The sequence below is a fragment of the Podarcis liolepis genome (assembly GCF_965112155.1).
Source record: "Podarcis liolepis genome assembly, chromosome: 13".
NCBI classification, from domain to species: Eukaryota; Metazoa; Chordata; class Lepidosauria; order Squamata; family Lacertidae; genus Podarcis; species Podarcis liolepis.
In genome coordinates this window covers 44,752,557-44,774,861 of record NC_139573.1, presented here as the reverse complement: position 1 = coordinate 44,774,861, position 22,305 = coordinate 44,752,557, and the positions used below count along the sequence as shown (strand labels likewise).

Sequence of the window (22,305 nt, the reverse complement as noted above, 5' to 3'; positions counted from 1 at the left end):
CCAAAAACTAGGTGCGTCTTGTGGTCTGGTGTGTTTTATAGAGCGAAAAATACGGTACATGACAGACATGAAAGAAACAGTAAAAAGTCTCAGTCTTATGACTGTTGCTACTCACACCAAGGTATCCTGCGCCATTCAGTAGGAATGCATCGCTGTATCAATAATGTGCTTCAGTAATTATGACTGCCCATATAGCCAGTGTTAGCAATTGAGATATGAAAGGCAGGAGCCAAATGGCACCTTAAACCTAGGGTATGGGCGCAACAATGGAATGTCTAGGCACGTTTTTTTATAACAAGAATACAAGGCTGAAAACGAATGAACTGCAGCTAAAATATTATGTTCATTTTTTTTACATGGTCCAGTCCTTCCCCTGCCCACTCCCCTAATATTTTCAAGAGGCTCTCTTCTCCATTCTTCTGAGAGTAGCTGGAAGTGGGGAGGCAGAAAAAGGTCCTCCTTTCCTTCCACTCTGCAGTTTTAATCTGAAATCTCAGGCGCAGTACTGCTCCCAGAGCTCAAAAACTGCTTGTGCTAATGGAATTCCCTGTCGCAAAATGCACCTAGAACCAATGGGATTTTCGAACAGTGCATATAGCATCTAATATATCTGCCAAGTTTCACCACGAGGCACATGACCTATTCACAACACTTAGGTTATGTGTACAAAACAGCACAGAAATAGGGTAAGGAGGCAAAGTTTGTGAAGTAAAGGTAAAACAGAACACTTCTCATCTTATGCAGTAGCCTGGTAGCTGAGTGTTGTATTCAGAAGGCAGTGGCATGAATTTTAACAACCACTCTTTCCATCTTTTCTACTTAAAAATACTAGAAACACTGTGTACCTTGATGTACAAATGGTGTTCCTCTGTTGCAGCTTAGGAGCTGCTCAGAATTCTTTGTGAACATAGGAAGCTGTCTTTTTCTGAGTCCAGCTAGCTTAGTACTGTTCATTGGGTGACAGTGGTGCTCCAGGACAAGAGATTATTATTATTATTAAATTTCTATGGCGCTGTGGTCTAAAACACTGAGCCTCTTGGGCTTGCTGATCAGAAGGTCAGCGGTTCGAATCCCCGCGACAGGGTGAGCTCCCGTTGCTCGGTCCCAGCTCCTGTCAACCTAGCAGTTCGAAAGCATGCCAGTGCAAGTAGATAAATAGGTACCAATGCAACAGGAAGGTGAACGGCGTTTCAATGCACTCTGGCACTTGTCACGGTCCTCTGTGTGCCAGTAGCGGTTTAGTTATGCTGGTCACATGACCCGGAAAACTGTGGATAAACACTGGTTCCCTCGGCCTGAAAGCGAGGTGAGCTCCGCAACCCCATAGTTGCCTTTGACTGGACTTAACCTTCTAGGGGTCCTTTACCTTTTTACCTTTTCTTCTTCTTCTTAGAAGAAGAGTTTGGATTTGATATCCCGCTTTATCACTTCCCTAAGGAGTCTCAAAGCGGCTAACAATCTCCTTTCCCTTCCTCCCCCACAACAAACACTCTGTGAGGTGAGTGAGGCTGAGAGACTTCAGAGAAGTGTGACTAGCCCAAGGTCACCCAGCAGCTGCATGTGGAGGAGCGGGGAATTGAACCCGGTTCACCAGATTACAAGTCCATTACGCCACACTGGCTCTTTTACTGCCCTTCATTTGAGGATCACAGGGCACTTTACAGTATATGAACACAAACATATACAACATAATAACAAATAAAACAATAACGTCCCCACAGTTTAAAAGGCCATAGATTGTTTAATTAGCTAAAAGCTTGGGAGAAAAGGGATGTTTTTGTCTTGTGCCCAAATATCTGTAATGTAGGCTCCAGGCGAGCCTCCCTGGGGAGAGTACATTCCACAAGCAGAGAGCCACTGCAGAAAAGACACGAACTTGTGTTGCCGCCCTTTAGACCTCTCATGGATACACAAAGAAGGACCTCAGATGATTATCACAGGGTGTGGGACAGTTCATATGGGAAAGGCAGTCCTTGAGGTGTTGTGGCTCTGAGCTGTTCCAGGCTTTATAGGTCACAACCAGCATATTGAATTGGGCCTGGAAACTAACTGGCAGTCAGTGAAGTTGGGCCAAGATTAGTGTTATGTGTTCAAGCCATCTTGCCCTGGTGAGCAAACTGGCTGCTTAATTCTGCACCAGCTGAAGTTTCCAAACTTTCAGAGGCAGCCGTCCACATATAACATGTTGCAACAATGCATTAATGTCTGTTTCAGTGCTTCTACCTTAGATAGCAGGAATTTTAGCTAGGAGATTTTTGCATCACCATCATCAAGCTTTCTTAGTTGCTTTACATAAGCATCTCAGAGCAATTTACAAATATAGTAAAATATGCAGTGCCACTCGTGACAAGCAAAGGAAAAAGCAGAGCACAGTGATCAAATCATAAAGCAATCATTCCAGCCCCTAACATAGGCCTTACCATAGCAGATGGCCAAAGTTAGATAGACGGAAATATATCACCAACTGCTTCAAAGAAAAGTTTAACACTTGGGAGAAGAAAACGTTGGTGCCAAGTTAGCTTCCCTGGGGAGACCATTCTGTGGATGGAGGCTGGTTCCTCATGATCACCCTCCAGACAACTGCCTGCCCCTCATTCTGACTTCAGGACATGGGCAGGCTCATATAAGGGCCAGGAAGGTATTGAGGTCCTGTGTCATCTAAGGCAGTGTTTCCCAAACTTTTTTGGGCAACGGCACACCTGTTTACTGAAAAAAATCTCGCGGCACACCACCATTAAAGCCCCGCCCCGTGACGTCAGCGCGCAGCGTCACGCCGGGAGGGACGCACGGAAGTGAAAGTTTTTTCCCTCCCCCTTGCCGGGGAACCTCCAAGCTTTGGGGGTGGGAGGAGGCAGCAGAGCGAGGGACTGAGGGACGGCGGCAACTGAGGCGGCGGCGGCTGTTGTGGTGGCGGCGATAGCGGGCGGAGGAGGGGGCGGCGGCGGGGCTTGAGGAGCCGTCGCCGGGAGTTGCTGCTGCTGTTGTTGCTGCTGCTGCCCGGACATGCCGGCCTCCTCCTCCTCCGCTGTCTCGCGCTCCTCCCTTTTGCACGCGCTGCCCCGCCGCTCGGCACCACCACCGCGGAGCCGCCCCTGGCTCGACGCGGATCCTCGCCGCCGCCGCCTCTCACCGCCCGACTCGCCCGCCTCCCTCCCACGGCACACCAGCCAATATCTCACGGCACAGTAGTGTGCCGCGGAACACCGGTTGGGAAACACTGATCTAAGGCTTTATAGGTAAAGACTACCACATTGAATTAGGCTGGGAAACAAACTGGCGGTCCAGAACAGGTGTTATATATTTGGACTGTGCTATCCCGGTTAATAATTTGGCCGCCGAATTTTGCACCAACTGCAGTTTCTGAACCATATCAAAAGGCAGACCTATATGGAACATTGCAGTAATCCAGCTGTGAGGTTACTTGGTCATAGAGCTCTGAAGCCAGGCTATGCCCATCCATATTAGACCACCAACTGAAGCTGGTTGAAGGTGCTCCATGCCGTTTAGACCACTTGTGTCTCCATTGACAGTGATGGATCAAAGAGTATATCTGTGCATCTGATCTTTCAGGGGAAATGCGACCCTAAAGTAGGCTGCATGCCACCTGTCCAGATCAAGGAACTGTTCTCTAACCATCTGTCTTGTCTGGATTGAGCCTCAGTTTTTGGCTGTCATCCAGTTCATTGCCACAACCAGACACCTGTTCAGCGTGCGCTCTGCTACACCTGCTGAAGATTAAAATGGAGCCGTGTGTCACCAGCTTACCGATGACAACACACTCAAAAAGGCTGGGTGATCTCACTCAGCAGTTTCATGTATATTTAAATAGCATGGGGGATAAGACTTGAACCCTGTGGAACGCCATACTGAAGGCTTCATAAGACCAGGCAAAAATCACCCAGGATCACCTTCTGAAGCTGGTTGCCCAAGTAGGAGCAGAACAACCACTCCCCCTGTCTCTCTCCTGGCAAAGGTGGTCTCAGTGCTATAGCTTGAACCCTAGTTGAAATGGATCAGGATGGATAAAAATCAATGATTTTAAATCAGATTTAAAAAAAAAAAAGAAATAAGAGTTTTTAAAATAAAATGCTTTTGGAGGAAAAAATCTTTCTTAAGTTAGTTTTCTATTTAAGTTACCGTACTTTTCCATGTATAACACGCCCCTTTGTATAAGATGCCCCCTATTTTGGGGGACTAAAATGAAGAAACTGGGGGGAGGGGAGGGAGGAATTACCCAGAGTTCTTGAGCTTTTTTTGGGAGGAAATCACTCACTTACCTGGTCGCCAACACTCACAGTAGCACACGCCACAGAAGCCGCCAGTAGCCACGACAACAGCCAATCAACAGCAACGCTTGCCACCAATCAAATCCACCCTGAAATGGATCCAGAAATTTGGCATGTGTTCCAGTAGCCCATCCCCTTCATAACTGGAGGCTAGACTGATAGGAACAGGGCATTTCCATTGATGGTGCTTTTCTTTAGATGACCCTTGCCAAGGAAGCTTAGGAGGTCATCTTTTCCCTTACTTTACAGTTATGAGGTTTCAGAAGGTGAGGTATGATTCTGTTTTAATAGAAGTGGGAGATGGTTTTTGTACTTGGTTCATTTTTGAAATTGGGGGTTTCATGGTAACTGCATTTTTGTAAGCTGCTGTGGCACCCCATAGGCCATTTTGGCAGGTCTTAAATGCAAAAATATGCTTGCTGGTGCTTTGTGACTAGCATCTGGGGCTAGTCCCAGTTGTATTCCTCAGTCTGCCTGGTTTACAGCAATTGTGTTGGCCCAAGGGATATGGGGTGGGTATAGTGGTGGGTCTTGCATCCCTCATTTTCCCACGTGGAACCCTGTAGACTCATAATGGTGGTTTCTTCCCTGGAATTGTGGACACTTCTTCGCCTCTGCCACACACAATGCTCTCTTATCTGTCGTCTTCTGCTATGCTGTGCATCTGGGTTGTTGGTGCCTCCTGTCTAACCATGGTGAAACTAAAAAAATTCCTTCCAGTAGCACCTTAAAGACCAACTAAGTTAGTTCTTGGTATGAGCTTTCGTGTGCATGCACACTTCTTCAGATACATGGTGAAACTGTTCTTCAGACACATGGTGAAACTGTGTTATAGTGATGTGATGCTGCTTCATGCTTGCTGATTGAACGTAGCACAGCAGCTACCTATATTGCATGAGCAGAAGGAGGCTTACTTGCATAAACAGAAGGAGGCCTAGCTTGTTCACGTGCCACATTGCTAACATAATCCTGTTCCCTGCTATCTGAAAAGCTATTGTGCAAACAGCATTGCATATTTCTGCAAAGCTGTGTTCCACTGACTTGCTGTTTAGAGGTACCTCAAACCTTGGATATAATTTTTGCTTCGTTATTTGTATTTCTTCCTTATTTGCTGGAACCTTGGGTGTAATGCATAGAAAAACAAGAAGAATAAGCTCTGCTTGCTCACTTTTGTCACACCAGATTCTAACCCAAGTTAAAAACACACACAGCTTTCAGATGTTGGGGCTTTGCTGAAGCTCCAAAAGAAAGGATCAGCTCCTGTGAAGAATGAAGGTTCTCTAGAACTTGTTGCTTCCTCTGCCCACATACCAATCTTTCTTCAAGGCTGGTTGCTTTTAGGGAATCAATAGGTGCTGAAGCATGTAAAACTCTATTTCTCTCTCTTTGATTGCTGTGTTCGGCAAAGAATAGTTGGGAAGTGATATTCTTGTCATAGCTTCCATGACTTACTGCAAGACATCATATGGAAGTCTGACGTGGAAATGTCTCTGAGCGGTTGTTAACCCATACCCACAATGGTGAATATATCTCCAATGGACTTAAAATATTTTCACTGATGTCTAGCTTGTTTTCAGGCACAGTTCACGGTTTGACCAATTACCTGATCCCACACCATTTATTGTAAGAACCGCTTTTTCTAAAAAATAAAAAGCTGCCTGTTAGGTACAATATTAATTGGAGAGCTTCCTCTGATCGTCCCCTGCTTTGCAGATTAGGCAGGTTGCTACCAAAGAGAAGGTACCTTTCTGTGCTCTCCACATGAATTTGGAGCATCTGTCTTTTAGGTGACAGGGAAAGTCCTTCATGCTTGCCCATGCTTCTGGTAGGCTGCTAGTTTTTATTGCTGCTTTGACTGTTGCTAGCTTGGTTTTGCATCTTGAGCGCTATGCTTCTTCCTGACAGCTCATATGTCTTTAGCACTGATTTGAATGCTGTTTAAGGCGTTATTATGAATTTTGTGAGCTGTCCGAAATCCTGTAGCAGTAGCTGTGGAAAAGGGGTTATTAGAAGAAGACATAAGTATGATAAAGTGCATTGACCCAAGATTTATGCGAACTTCTGTGGCACGCAACACTTTGAGACTTTTTAGATTGAATTAATTCTTCAAAGAAGGGTATGTCCTTTGCTTTGTTAAGGCCATGGTACTAATCTTTGTTTCTGATGCATTTATTTTTCTTCCTTATGGGGTTGCAAACTTGTGCCATATTCTTTTTTTAAAAGAAACTCCAGTTTTGCTCAGTTACAGCAAAAGCAGTTTTGTGCAGTTGGCAAGGATAGGAATTTGTCACACTGTGGACTAGCTGGGCCTGAGAGAGATTGTGGCCAGGGGCCCCTTTTCTCTGAAAATAAAATAAATGATCACAAGGATTTGGCACAGTGTCAAATAGTTCACTTACTTATTTATGAGATTCTTATCCGTCCCTTCATGTTAAGGTCCCAGGGGCAGGTTACAACAATATAATCAAACAATTAGAATGGTGTATACAATTACAAAAACAATTAAACCAATTCCAAGCGAAATGTAGCACAGTATAGGTTAAACAACACAGCTGAGGTTGCCTCCACAAAAAATGCTGTTAAAGATCATGGGATAAAGGGTTGCATTTCCAGCATATGGTGGAAGCTAGACAACAAGCTTAAGGATTTTAGTACCCCTTCACTAGGGTATTACGTTCCCTGTGAAACAACCCATCAAGAAGAACAGAATGCAAAATGTGTGGCTTATACGAGTTCTTTCTGCTCTTTGCTGTGACAATATGTAATTGTGAGCTGGTTACAAATGTCTAGCTTGCTGAGTTCACCTCATCCAGGACAGTTGGTTCTCCCATATTTGGAAGTATATATTGGCTGCTGATATAAGCCCAAGCTGGATGATAGCTTACCCATCCAGCTTCAGCTCCAAATATTGATTGGAAGTCTCTCTTCATTGTTAAATTTGGTATGATTTTTGAGGAAAGCCCTTGGTACTTGGGAGAGGGTTGCAAAAGAAGGTGTTTGCCATGTGACTGGCACAGCGTCATGTCAGCCAGCCATCCCAAGACAGTATCTTGTGCCTGCCTTGTCATACTAAAGGTGTACCACCTCATTGTGCATCCTTTACATCAGCCTTTCTCAACCTTTGCTCTCTAGATGTTGTTGGACTACAACTCCCATCATTCCTAGCCAGCAGGGCCAGTGGTCAGGGATGATGGGAGTTGTAGCTCAAGAACATCTGGGGATCCAGGGTTGAGAAAGGCTGCTTTACACTTAACAGTATTTTTAACAATGGTAACAGGGGAGCATGACCATAGTATCTCTGAAGCAGGCATATATTTTTTTGCCAACAAGTACTGCAATTGAGATACTGCTCTGCCATATTCTTAATTCGTTCTTGGTTAATCTTTGCCAGTGGATTCAATTGGCTGCTCCTGTGGCAGAGCAACATCCTGTCCTTTCCCTTGCACACTGTACTGCAGGGTCAGTTCACCAGGCCTTTTCAGGACAGCAGCATCTGTCATCAGCTTTCTTTGCTTTTCTAAGGCTTGCCGCTGGGACTCTGTTTCAGTTCTCTTTTGTCACTGGGCAGGCTGACACCATTTCCACTGAATGAGGACAAAACCTAGATGGAAGCTTTATCCTTACTACCGGGGTGGACACACACACACACACACACACACACACACACACACACATTTTTGCAATTTTAGTGATCCCAGGTGTCAGTCTTTAAAAGTAACCGAAATGTCAATATAATATAAACGTGCTTCATTTTATACTTCATTCTTAAAGCTTAATTTATGACTCTGTCAAACATGCCTCTTATCATTCAGTGCATGAGCGAGAGAAGCATTTATTTTATTTTAAAGCATTGATTATTAGGAACATAGGTAGTTGAGCGTGAGCATGCAGACTAGCAGGGTGAATTGCTTGCCTGGCATGAAGATTGCACATGTTGCTGGTCAACAAGTAGCAAGGGAGATGCTGGGGCAAAGTCAGAACTTGGGGGCAAATTCGCACCAATGATATGGGTAAAGGTAGTTGCGAGGTCCTGGAAGCCAAATTTAGGTTGCTAGGTAGAATGCTGAAAGCCAGAACCTCCAAGGTATGCATGGATGAGACAGCGGTGCTGGGAGGAGGGGTTTGGATTTATTAGTCACTGGGGAACATTCTGGGGCAAGACAGGCCTGTACAAAAGAGATAGGCTCCACTTGAACTGGGCTGGGAGCAGACTGTTGGCATTTAAAATAAAAAAGGTGGCATAGCAATATTTAAACTGATTTGAAGTGAAAGGCAATGGGACCTGAGGGATGAAGATGATAAATGGGTGAATATTTACCGTATTTTTCGCTCTATAGGACGCACTTTTCCCCCTCCAAAAATGAAGGGGAAATATGTGTGCGTCCTATGGGGCAAATACAGGCTTTCGCTGAAGCCTGGAGAGCGAGAGGGGTCGGTGCGCACCAACCCCTCTTGCTCTCCAGGCTTCGGGCAGCTATCCGCAAGCCTTCGGAGCCCGGCGGGAGTTGGCTTCTTTGTTCTTTGGGGCTGGGGAGGGAAATAATTCCCCCCCTTTATTCCCCCCTAAAAACTAGGTGCGCCCTATGGTCCGGTGCGCCCTATGGAGTGAAAAATACGGTAAATGGGGTGGCAGCGAAATCAAAACAAAATAAAATCATGAGTTCATTGGTCAACTGGTGCAAGGATTGCTCTTTAAATGTTCTTGGAAGCATTTCTTGAAAGTATCTCAGTAACCAACAGGCAGAAGGACTGTGGTCTACTTTCTGCCACCCTTGATTCTGAGTTACTTTTAAACTGACTCTGATAGTCTTGTGTGCATTTATCGTTGTGAGTGTTACATGTCATTCTGCAATATCATCAGTTGATTATAACCACATGTAAATCTGTTATGTTTTATCCTCAAAAAATTATCTTTTACAGGAGAGGTCATCGCAGCTTTGACACTACTGAAGCAAAATATGGAATGGGTTTCACTGGTGACTGAATCCAGCCAAACAAACAGTATTGACAGTAGCTTGAAAATCACCAGTTAGCAGTTTCTTCACGCTCCAACACTGCACAGCACTTTCCAGAGAGAACTCATTGTGTGCAAGGAATCTGCTTTACAAATCTGTCCTGGTACCCTACAGCTTTGTCTGGTTAAACACTTACAGAAGGCGAAAGAGAACCCGGAGAAACATGGAGGAATACCTGTGGATGGTTATTGTCGGTTTTATAATTGCCTTTATTTTGGCATTCTCGGTTGGGGCAAATGATGTTGCCAATTCTTTTGGTACTGCCGTGGGCTCTGGTGTGGTTACTTTGCGCCAGGCCTGCATTCTTGCTTCAATTTTTGAAACGACTGGCTCAGTGTTACTAGGAGCAAAAGTAGGCGAAACGATTCGTAAAGGTATCATTGATGTGAACCTGTACAACAGCACTGTGGAACTACTGATGGCAGGAGAAGTCAGCGCAATGGTTGGTGAGTAACTTTCGTTTTATATTCAATATCAGTTTCTTCAAGCAGTTTTGTGCTTTTCCAGTCCTGCTAAGAAATGTGACCAAAGACTTTTGACAAACAGTAATACAGCAGCTTGAGTGTTAGACGCTAATATTTCTGAATGCGCAAATTTGCCTTTCGCTATTGTTAGGAACTGCCAGGGTTGATGTAGAATCTACCCTATATAGATGTTTCACTTCTGAACTCTCAACCGTGCTTAAGAATCTGGGACCTGGTGATCTCTCTCACCCCCTGTACAAATTCCACCAGCTCCCCCCCTCCCCATTGGTACCACAAATGACTGAAGATTATTCTAACCAGGTTCATCTTAAACAGAATATCAAATGAGGGTTTAGAGATAACTAAAAGAATCTGGTTAGCATTGGCTACAGATAAAATCAGTGCTGTCATGGTGAGAGGGAACTTTCATGCCCTTTGCATGGGGATGCTAACATCTGCTCTAGTTCTTAGTAAGGCTGCTAGCCTTTTATTACTTCAGTAGAAATATACCATGTGCATTGTACTATTAAAATAATAGTGTTTATTTTGACATGGGTGTTAAAATTGTGTGCAAGAACAGAGAAAGATGACACAATCATGCAGTTTTAAAAAGAATGATCATAATAATTGTTCCAACAAAATACATGAAGGGAAAGGGTGAAGAATAGAAGGAGTTGGATAAGTCCAACCATCACTTCTCTGGGCTGGCTAAAAAAAATTAATGGCTCCCACTTCCACAGAAAAAATCTCATCTGCTCTGAAAAAATAAGATGATTGATCAGTGTGCTGCTCTTCAATAAGATGATTGATCAGTGTGCTTTGCTCTTCTTTAAACTTCTAGCTGTTTCGTTTGCATTTATAACTAGACAGTATGGCAAGTTTGTATGTTAATTATGCACACTTGATTGAAAAGTCCATTAGATCCTACTCTTTGTCCCTGGGATCTAGCATCTAGAAGCCAAAGGCCTCACTCATATCGGACGATCATATATCAGCTTATTAAGCCGAGATATGTATGGGTCTTTTGCCCACACAGGCAGACCCTTTGCTCAAACTACAGAAAAACCAAGAAGCGTTTGTTATACATAGTTTGCTGTTTTGTCTGAAATGAGAATCTTTGGTTACCAGTGTCAGAACGCGTCAAGATAAACCACTGTTTGAAGTTGGTTTTACCATCCTGACTTGTTCTGAAGCTGGGACCTGTATTTTCCCAGTTCAGATGAAATGAGGAGCTATTGCTGCTAAAAGACTTGTGCACATTTCTGCTTAGTAAGCTGAAGTAATATTCATCTGAACTGGCTCATTGGTTTGCATATGTTCTGGGGTTTGTAAATCCTTATCAGGATCTGCTCCCACTGTGCCTGGGACCACAGTTTCACTGGTTATTAGGATGTTCTCACCTTCCTTTCTCCTGCTAGTCAGATGTCACATCCTCTTGACTCCTTGCTGTGCACAGAGAATGCCAAAACGAACACCGGGATATAGTTCTTGAGAGCTGCTGTCACGCGAGATGATACGCTTTCTGTCTCTCAAATTGCAAGTCCTAGATTGTTCTGTACAAGTGCATTTTTTTCTCTTCCTGTTTATAGAGAAGACCTTGTGCTGGCAGCTGTCAATATTTCTTGCTCTGCTTCTGATTGGCTCCACCAAATCTCACAAAATTATGGACACCCGACATAGATGCAGGGAAACAATATTGTCTAAGCTGTCCAGAGTGGCTGGGGCAGCTCAGTCAGATGGGTGGGGTACAGGTAATAAATTCTTCTTCTTCTTCTTCTTCTTCTTCTTCTTCTTCTTCTCCTCCTCCTCCTCCTCCTCCTCCTCCTCCTCCTCCTCCTCCTGAAAAAGAGGTTTCAGAACTCACCATGAATGCCTCTCTTGTTCTCTTATAATGGCAGTTGTTCCCACCTGAGAGCTGAGTTCTGACTGAAAACAAGCCCTGGCTACACCACACTCAATACCACATGCACATAATAACTAGTGAAACTGTGATCCTGGGCAGTGTGGATGGAGGTCCTGGACTGCCCAGACAACAAGACCCCCCTCTCAGCCTTGCTGATGTGGTCCAAAGGAAAGCAGAGCAATACGTTTGGCACCAGCTTGGCTGCAGGAGTTGTCGGAATGAGGCGCACAAGGTGCCATCCAACCATCTTAGGGACTCCACACCTGGTTTGTGTAGGGCTTACTCCTTAGCCTTTTCTTCTCCTGAAGATATCCCACAAGGCGGTGGAGGTTGAGGATCAGATTTTTCCTTTTCCTAGTTGGGCTCCTAGGTTGGCGAGCCCCACCTGCCCCTCACTTCCCTCTACAGCATGTGCAGAAACCACCTTCTTGACCTTTGGGCCTGCTATTGGTCTCGTCCGCTCAATCCACCAGAGCCTGTCTTTGCATGCAGGGGAAGTCTCTAACTCACCAAGGGTTTAAGACCCCTCAGCTATCCTCACCTGGCTTGCTGGCCAGTTGAAGCCATCCCCAGGGTGTGGCCACATACCGATAGCGTCTAAGAGCCACAGGTGAGAGGTGAGTGCAGGGTGGGGACCAAAGCGGGACAAACTACCCCAGAAGGAGCACAATGTGTCCCTCACCTGAGGGTACCACCCCTCGCCAGAAAAACTTGGAAGTGTGGTTTTCGGGAAAGTGAGTTTCTGTCCTATTGTTCGGATTCCCTTTCCCTGCACTTTCCATTGGGGGAATCCTGCACATTTTATTGGTAAGTTGAGGGGGCAGGGCATATGACCACACCATTTTCTGTCCCCTTCTCAGTATCAGGTTGATTGTGTCTCCCACTGCGTGATCCATGTGCAAAGCTTCTCCCCTCAATGAGCCTCTTTTGCACCCTTCCCCAGCTTCACCGTTCCCCTGGAACTTGGCAGCAGTAGCTTTAAGAGCCTTTGCAGCTGCAGTCTCTAGCCCTGACCCTACAAATACATTCCAAATACCACCCGGTCGGCCAGCTTCTGCAGATTTTCAAGGAACAAGTTTTGTTTTGTGAGCTGGTTAGGTAGAAACGATGGAATGGATTTTTGTGTGGTATTGAAAACAAATAAAAAAAGGGGGGAGGGAAAAACCCCCAACAAATTCCTATACTGAGCACGGGTTCATAAGCACCACATTCCTCCATCCTAAGTGTGTAGCAAGAAAACAGGGTGGAGTGGGTGGAGAAAGAATTGTGAAAAAAAATTGCATAGTTTCTAAGAAGTGGGCTGTGTCTAGTTTCAACGTAGAATTTTGAGGCTTGTGTGTACGCAAGATGTACAGTCACCTACTAGTCCTAGCCCTTAATTTCAAACGTGAGCGGCTGTTGGAGACTGCAGTTTCTCATTAATATTTGGAGGGAAATGCAATCTGCATGTGCTCAGAGCCTGAGTTAAGCTCATTTCTGATGGTCACCTGTTGGTCACCATAGGCAACCAAATGAGTAATTACTTACTCATTTTCTCTACTTTTAAAAAAATAACTGGATAATCCTGAGATTTTATTGGGATTGGAGTACAGGAGATCCAACCAGTCAGACATTGTTGTTTGGCCACTTTGTTGAGTATGACCTGGTTCGCACATCTCTGTATTGGGAAGTTTTAAACGTTTGATGTTTTGCTGTGATTTTATTATGGTGGAGCAATCCAGTCAGATGGTCTAGGTGTAAGTAATTTATTACTGTATTATTATTATTATTATTATTATTATTATTAAGCATGCTGGTGCACACTGTTGAAATTTGGGCACTTTGCTCTATTTGTCCTGCTGCTGCGCTGCTAATAATCAAGTAATGGTATGACTTGTGCTGTCTGAACCTGGTACGTTTCTCTCCAAATAAACCACAAAGAACAAATCCTGACTTACGCTCCAGGTTTGAAGGAAAATGAACTATGAGATTGAGTTTGGGTTCCATAACAAGCTAGACTATAGCTTTTTTACATTAAACCACAGTTTATTTTAACTATGGCTTATTGTGATGTACGAACCAGGTCTATGTGTAGATTTGGTCTCAGATATTCTGTGAATACAAAAACACTGCTTTTCATGGTTTCACAACCTTGTAAAAGGCAATGAGTGCACACATGCAGGTATATCCCCCCACCGCACAATGATCATTCAAATGCCCAACACAAGCATTCCTAACTGGAAATACAGAGGGGTCTGAATGCCAGAGGCATGCACTTTGTTTATGGTTAACTTGTGCATTAGTCAAAATAAAAAAATTCCTTCCAGTAGCACCTTAAAGACCAACTAAGTTAGTTCTTGGTATGAGCTTTCGTGTGCATGCACACTTCTTCAGATACACAGATCTGAAGATACATGTATCTGAAGAAGTGTGCATGCACACGAAAGCTCATACCAAGAACTAACTTAGTTGGTCTTTAAGGTGCTACTGGAAGGATTTTTTTTATTTTGACTATGGCAGACCAACACGGCTACCTATCTGTAACTTGTGCATTAGTAATATTGAAAACACTTTCTATCATTCTGGCCAGGTGACAATTTAAGGTGCACTTGTGTATGCATTGTCCTGTGCTCAGGAAGACAACTGCCCATCTCCTCTCAAGGCAGCATGTGGATTATTTGAAAGAAAGGCAGAGCTGAGTCAATGTTGGATAGCTGAGCACAAGCAAATCCACACTCATAACAGCAGTAAATATTTTCTACCTAGTTTCAGCTTCGCTGCATGTATGAGATCCACAGTTTTTTTAGCGCCTGCTTCATTGAAGAATCTAAGGGGAACTTTTAAACCAGTCCATCCATGTGTCTCCCTTTTGGAATGCATTCCTCTTGTAGGGCTCAGGGTTGCTTAGTTAGGCTATTCTTAGCCTAAAACAAGTCAATCAGAGGCCTAAATTACGCAGCAGGTGGCTTCACTTTGTGGCTTGGAAGGTAGGCCTCAGCTAGGAATAGAAAAGTCAGTAGTTTAGGAACGGAGCGCCAGGAAAGAATTAGTTTTATTCATTGGCTTCCTAAAGGAAGTTGTATGTGGTGCTAATGGCTCGCTCTTAAAAGCAGAATAGATAGGCTCTTCTGGAAGGGAAATTGGGTAAGAGCTTTACCGCTTATAAAGTAATAAATCTTGCTCTGGGCTGTACATGTAATGGCAGCTTGCACTGTGCCGCTTTGTGGAGAATTAATTTGGCAAGCCTCAGCGGGAACTTCATTAGGAACCGGACGCTGAGGGCCTCGCACTTTGAAGCTGGCACCTACGTCTTCAGGTGCTTGACAGTCCTGCCTGATCTGTTAAAGCACAACTTCAGCTTCAGCTTCCCATACATATATTTTAGCTTGCCTAGCGCTTGACAAACCTCCTGTTCCTACAGTCCTGGGCGTGCAGCAAAACAAGAGCTTCACCATCCTAGCTGGTGGGCTGTGTTCATCTTGGTAGGTCATAAACTGTGAGGGGTTTTTTATCATTTACATCTACTATTATTAATGTTTGAGGGGCATGTGGCAAAATTAAAGGGTAAAGGGGACCCCTGACCATTAGGTCCAGTCGTGACCGACTCTGGGGTTGCAGCACTCATCTCGCTTTATTGGCCGAGGGAGCCGGTGTTTGTCTGCAGACAGCTTCCGGGTCATGTGGCCAGCATGACTAAGCCGCTTCTGGCGAACCAGAGCAGCGCACGGAAACGCCATTTACCTTCCCGCCAGAGCGGTACCTATTTATCTACTTGCACTTTGACGTGCTTTCGAACTGCTAGGTTGGCAGGAGTGGCAAGATTGGGGTGTGTATATTTTTCAATATATTGTGGCATTCTATGATTTTTTTGGGGTGGGGGTGCTATAGATCATAAATTACATCTTGTAAAAATACAATCTCCCAGGAAGCTAACATCTGGACCAATATCCTCTTGTTTAAAGGGCACGACTCCAGCATACCTTCGTACCCTTTTAACAGACTGGTAAATTTTCCACTCCAGGTTTTATGCACTCTGATGCTCTTGACAGGGATGATGCAGAGCTAGTACTGAGAGGAATGGATAAATCTTACTAATAAAGCAGTTTTCCTGGCTAAATTTCTGAAAAGTTCAGTTATATAGTCCAAATTATTAACATCTCTCCAGCTAAAGGTACTTTGGTGCTAAAGGAGAACTTGACACATTAAAAAAAGCCCCCCAAAACTTTGGTTTGAATCTAATGGGGAATATAAATTTTGTGTTCTATTAAAAATTAAATAGCAAGTGAAAATATAAAATTACATGAAATCGTTTCCCATTTTCTTTGTCTGTGCATATTTTCAAAACAGAACAAATAAAGATTGTTAAGATTTTAGACGGCTGTTGGCAACTTCACCAGTTTTGATAGCTTGCTCTTTTTCTAAAGGACTTGTGCGTATTCCTTCACTTGCAAGACTATCCAGGCACCTTAGAATTCTACTAGTCCAGGTTTCTAAATTGCTGTTCCTTGTCCTGTTTTGGAGATTGAAAGCTTAGAATGTAGTGAAGGGGAGGTGAATGGATAGGCTCCAATGACAGTGTAGCAAAAAAACCATTATTCTACTACCTCAGTACTGGGCTAACATGCGTTAAATAGGGCAGAGGTTCATTAAGGCGAAAGAAGCATTGTGGCCTTTATGCAGTTTAAATCTATTAGGAATACGATTTGTAATGCAAAATAAATAGAAGCAGTGTTGGAGAAAGCTTGTACTTGAGCTCTGTAATCCTTTCCAGAAATGTTTTGTGACTGTCTACGGGCAAAAATATGCCGAAAGACTGGGTTGGTGTGCCCTCAAACAAGAATGCCAACATAAGTGTTTGGCCATTAATGTTTATACTAATTATTTTGTCCCCACTTTAACTTTTAGGCTCTGCTGTTTGGCAGCTGATAGCATCGTTCTTGAAGCTCCCGATCTCTGGAACTCACTGCATTGTCGGTGCCACTATTGGATTCTCATTAGTTGCAATCGGCACAAAAGGAGTTCAATGGATGGAGCTTGTCAAGATTGGTAATTGACATTTCCTTTTATTTGTGAAGGTTTGTGTACAAACATGCAGTGACTGAAACTGGCATTATAGAAACATGACCGTACAATTTTGCTATACTTTTGTTTGGGAACTATAGCCAAATGATTTTGCAAAGCTTAGTTTGATATCCTGGTTTGGAGGGCTTCCTGGCCAGTGTAATTGGCCAGTTTGGACATAATAGCAAATTACCGTATTTTTTTCTCTGTAAGACTCACTTTTTCTCTCCTAAAAAGTAAGGGGAAATGTGTGTGCATCTTATGGAGCGAATGCAGGCTGCACAGCTATCCCAGAAGCCAGAACAGCAAGAGGGATCGCTGCTTTCGTTGAGCAGCGATCCCTCTTGCTGTTCCGGCTTCTGAGATTCAGAATATTTTTTTTCTTGTTTTCTTCCTCCAAAAACTAGGTGCGTCTTGTGGTCTGGTGCGTCTTATAGAGCGAAAAATACGGTACAATTTTATTAGATCCAGAATAAACGTATTAGGGAAAGAGGTTGAGCTCATGGCAGTCTCTGTTTCTGTAGTATGATGACATTCTTTCACAACAAAGGGTTGGGTGTGACAAAAGAAAAAAGAAAAAAAGTTTTATCTCTGGAAATGACTAACACTATCTCACATGTCCTGGGTATGACTTCTAAACCAGATTTGGAGATCTCCCCTGATTCTTCCCATTCCTGTAATCCTAGTTAACCCTAATTCAGATGCCATGACTCTTCAAGTCATGGTTTTACAGCATAGTTTCAAGCAGTCCTGATACCACAGTATCTGAACTGAGGTTAATTATGGTTAAACCATATCAAATCACAGAAGGGAGGAAGAAGCATGCAAGTGCCCCAAAGTACAGTTTGGAAATCAGGTTCCGTGAAGTCTGAACTGAGCTCATGTGCACTTTAAATACTGACATGGAGAGAGATAACAGAGCTGTTATGGCTGCTTTCCTGGGACCACTGGAAGTCAAGCTCTGGTTTCACGTCTGTTTTATTTCTCGGTTTTTAAATCCACCCCAAAGTTATGTGAGAATTGATAGCTTTACATTTCTAATTAAAGTGATCACAGCTAATATTTCAAAGCTTAATGTGCTGTGCATGCTTGTTGGGGACATGCACATTTCTTAAGCCCTCCAGAGCTGCAAGCCATCTGACCTAAAGTAGAATTACTTTATTTTTAATTCAGTGTATTTGTGCTGAAAAATAGCACAAATTTAAATGACACCTGAAGCTGTGGTGTTCCAAAGTACTCTGTGTTGGTGTTAGACCATCATTAGAGGCTTAACCGTGGGTTTTCCTACTGTGTTCAGTAGAATGTTCTTTGTATTTTAAAAGACATACAGGACAGGCATGATAGCAGTCATTCTTAAAAACTTGAGTTTTTCTTACGGATTAAACTTTTGTAACTCCCTTGTGTAGTTTGGGACTTGCAAAAATGCTCAATTCTCTCTTAAATGCCAATGTTATCTATAGAGTATCCAGTACTGAGTTGAATGATTTTTCTATCATCACTGTCTCGTTTCTATAGATTTTTATTTTTCAAATAATGGGTGAGTGGGTGAGGAGATGCAATTTTTACGTTCACTTTAACAGCTGGTAAGCCTTTCAGGGAAAAATATGCTAAATATCCAGCTAAAAATATTCCATTCTCATGCAATTTCGCACAAAACACATTGAAATCAATGAGACTTAAACATGCCTAATCTCAGGAGTATTGTGAGTTGGCGCGCACTTTTTCCTTCTAACCTGTAAGCCAACTTTTTGCAATATCCAGGATCAATAAAAAATAAACGTGCATTGTCAAAAGCTTATAATATTTTTATTGGATAGGATTTTAGCACAGTTGTAAATTATATATTTTCAGTTTTTTCCTCTTGTTTTGCTTTTATTCAGTTGCTTCTTGGTTTATCTCCCCATTGTTATCTGGTATGATGTCTGGTGTGCTGTTTCTGCTGATTAGATTCTTCATCTTAAATAAGGTTAGTGGCGAAATTTGTGCTTCCTGTTTTTGTTGCCGGTAAGACTGTAATGTAAGTGACAAATAGGCTTTGCTGTTCTTCACCGCCAGCTACCCACTACATACTCAAAATGCACTCCAGAGGCTGTCATATGCCCTTAGTAATCTCAGTGCCTGTAGATTTTCTTTAAAGTCTGCAGAAGGTACATTTACTTATTCAAGTTTCAAAGTGTAGTTCATGAATGCTAAGTTCATATTGAAATGGCTTGATATTCATGCAAGTTGTGAGTTCCTAGGGTTCCATTGGGTTCTAGTGTTCCACCAAAAATGGAAGTCAAGGTATTAGTGTGTAAATGAGGCTGGATTTTTACTAATGGTTCTTATTGGATTGTGCGGATCAAAGTAAACAGGCTGCAGTGTGGTACACAGGTGATAGGGGGCAAAACCTGCCCCAGGCAGTGGAGTCACCCCAAGGAGATTTAGCCCTCATTTTATTTTGTTCCCCATTTTATTTACTCCCATGTAATCAAATCACTCTGTTCACTTATTTCAGGGAACAGTAAAGGGTTTTTTTGGGGGGGGCAGAACCCATTTGCTACCCCAATATTGGTTCAGCCTCCACTAAGTGGTACCGTTTGTGATGTGTCACTGTGCACAGAGATGCATTCCTACACATAACATGCATCTTCCCAGTAAACAGGCCCACCTCTCCACACCTCACCTGCCACAGTCACTAGCATTTTCTAATGTCATCGTTTTTGGGGTTTTCCCGAATTTTTTTTTATTGCTTTTCAACATTTATCACAAAATAACATGACAAATTAAAGGGACGCGGGTGGCGCTGTGGGTAAAACCACAGCGCCTAGGACTTGCCGATCGTATGGTCGGCGGTTCGAATCCCCGCGGCGGGGTGAGCTCCCGTCGTTCGGTCTCAGCTCCTGCCCACCTAGCAGTTCGAAAGCACCCTTAAGTGCAAGTAGATAAATAGGTACCACTCTGGCGGGAAGGTAAACGGCGTTTCCGTGTGCTGCTCTGGTTCACCAGAGCAGCTTCGTCACATTGGCCACGTGACCCGGAAGTGTCTGCGGACAGCGCTGGCTCCCGGCCTCTAGAGTGAGATGAGCGCACAACCCTAGAGTCTGTCAAGACTGGCCCGTACGGGCAGGGGTACCTTACCTTTACCTAACATGACAAATTACACAACAAAGAAAAAACACACACACCACACTATAATAAACTAAACACACAAGAAAAAAAGATTGTCTCTTCAAATATCCAACTTTCATCACATTGATGACTGACTTCCTTGAATCCTCTCTAACTGAATTTCATTATATCACCTTTATAACAGTTCTCCAAGTTCATATTTCTAATAATATTAACTCCTTTCATTTACTAACCTCTTTTCCTTTATTAATATTCTAAGCCATAATATTTACTACCACGTATCCGTATTCTACCCCTAAGCTTATTTGTCACTTCCAAGGATTTTCTATTTATCTAATGTCATTGTTAAAATGGGTTTTGGGATGGCTGCCCCGTTGTTTTGCCTTTTGAAATTTAAATTGTTCAGCGGCAGTCAAGACACCCAGGACACAATTTTAATCAGATGCACCATGTGTTCAAAGAGCAAAATTATTTTTGCCGTAAGTTTAGTAAATGGTTAAAATATTGAGCTCCCATCGTGTAAGGTTCTCAGGAAAGATGCAGACATTTTGTAAAGCCCTAAAGGGACTCAAATCAGTCATGAGGTTTCAGTAGCCTGTGTTAAGGACATCGGCACTCAAGTGATAAATTCATGGGTTCTAATTATGGAATTTGAATTTGCCTGAAAGCCAATGGTGTTTTGAAATTAGAGAGTGACATGCATAAGTCGAACTGACAGTAGGTTGCATGTCTGGCCCTCTTTTGGACTAGATCTGTCCCCAGAAGCAAATGTATGGGAGGAGAGCTGAAAGAAAACACATCATTTTGCTTCTTACTCCCACTAATCATGAGTTGCCATTTCTCACTTTCCCAGTTCCTTTTTTCTTATTTTAATATTGCAGAGAGTTAACAAGGACTCTGGAATAACTCTAAAACTGAAACGTAATACACAGCTACAAGCTGTAGAGGATAGCTAATATATGCCACTGTTTGTGCACGGCTTCTCTCTGTTGACTAAATAAAGATAAGTTTATCAACTGCACCTACAATTCAGAGTCTGAAACCATTCTATTCGTTGCTGAGTTGCTTTAGATGTGGGCATCTGTCTAGCAGCGTTGAAGCATCCAGAGATCAGTGTGTGCTTTCAGCACTGAAATGCAACCCATTTTAGTGGAACACTGCTACATCGCTCATCAGAAATGCCTGTAAAACATTCCTCTCCCCTTTCAAATTGCCAAAGCTTCAGAATAAGAGGCTGTGAAACTGTAAACAGAAATTATCCACTCAGTAAATCAAAACAAAGGACTGCAACCTCTTTCTGTAACCCTGATCTGATTGCCTGTGATATCCACAACTTTGATGTCCTGTAACATTTGTTCTCAATAGCTACTTATACCCACACAAAGTCTCTATTTCAAAAAGTTGCTTCCAACCTTTAGAAATGCTGGTGAAAATCTTACTATATTACTAGAAGCTGTGCCCCACTCTCTGCATTTGCCAACTCCCCTGTCACTTTTTCTCGCTCTGCTCAAACCTCTGCCATTGTTTAAAATCACTACCCCCAGTTTCCTTTGTTCAAACTTCTGCAGTTGTTTAAAAACCTGCCCTCTCTTTTGCTTTCTGCCACCATGACTTCATTCAAATTGAGGGTTGTGATGATAACAGGCATCACCCCACTTATGCACGATCATGTATGTCCACGGTGCTGGGAAACAACCAGCCAAACAAAGAAATAAATTCAAACCAAGAAACGACGGGAGAGGCCTCGTGGCTCGCAAGGAGACCCTCTCCAGAGCCCAAAGAGGATTTCAGTGAGGGCGGAGGCAGTCCCAAAGAGACTGGAGGCACAGCAGGGCTTTTGTTTCCACTTCTCAGCCTCCACGCCTAGCAGCTGACACGTGCGGTAGCGCAGCAGCAGTGGCTGCTTTTCTGCACATTCTCCAGACACCAGGTGGCTCTGGATATTCAATTCTAGTTGAAGTGAGAGTTGTGTAGGGAGAGAGAGCTGAAGAGTAGGAAGAGGCTTTTAAGAGGACGCTTCCCACTTACGCAATTTCTACTTACGCGCACGGGGCCCTGGAACGTAACCTCCACATAAGTGGGGCGGGGGATGCCTATACACTACAAACCCTCCGGTGAAGGCTGATTGTTGATAGCCTTGCATTTTCATGTATATAGGGAGGCAACATTAAGTGTTTATTTCAAAGTCCCTCGAGGTTTAAAGTTTCAGCGCAATTAATTTTTAAATGAAGACTTCATATGGTGGACAGATCCAGTATTCAGTGACTGTGCTCACCCATGAGGAGCTAAACAACGTTTTCTCCCATGGTTCATTTCATTGGAACCTGTGGTTCATCTTAACTGCGGCTGGATTGAAACAAGCCAACTTCAATTGGAATAAAAAATATGTCTCTTTTAGGAGCACAGGGAACTACCATACTGAGTCAGACCACTGGGTCTGTCTAGCTCAGCAAATGCCAGGTATTGAACCTGAAACGTTCTTCGTG

The 22,305-nt window shown here is 43.4% G+C and overlaps 1 protein-coding gene across 17 annotated transcripts in view; it reads left to right on the top strand.

Moving 5' to 3' along the window:
- SLC20A2 (solute carrier family 20 member 2) overlaps positions 1-22,305 on the top strand; it is a 97,245-nt gene that overhangs the window by 44,373 nt on the left and 30,567 nt on the right. For 11 of the 17 annotated variants that reach the window (XR_014518109.1, XM_083469797.1, XM_083469796.1 and 8 more), the window contains exons 2-4: positions 9,207-9,747; positions 16,553-16,693; positions 18,589-18,674. Coding sequence is in view for 15 of the 17 variants with exons in the window: in XM_083469797.1 (XP_083325923.1) it covers positions 9,465-9,747; positions 16,553-16,693; positions 18,589-18,674 (510 nt within the window). In the remaining 2 variants the exon portion in view is untranslated. The remainder of the gene's footprint in view (positions 1-9,206; positions 9,748-16,552; positions 16,694-18,588; positions 18,675-22,305) is intronic. The other 6 variants (XR_014518110.1, XM_083469794.1, XM_083469804.1 and 3 more) reach the window with 1 other exon arrangement.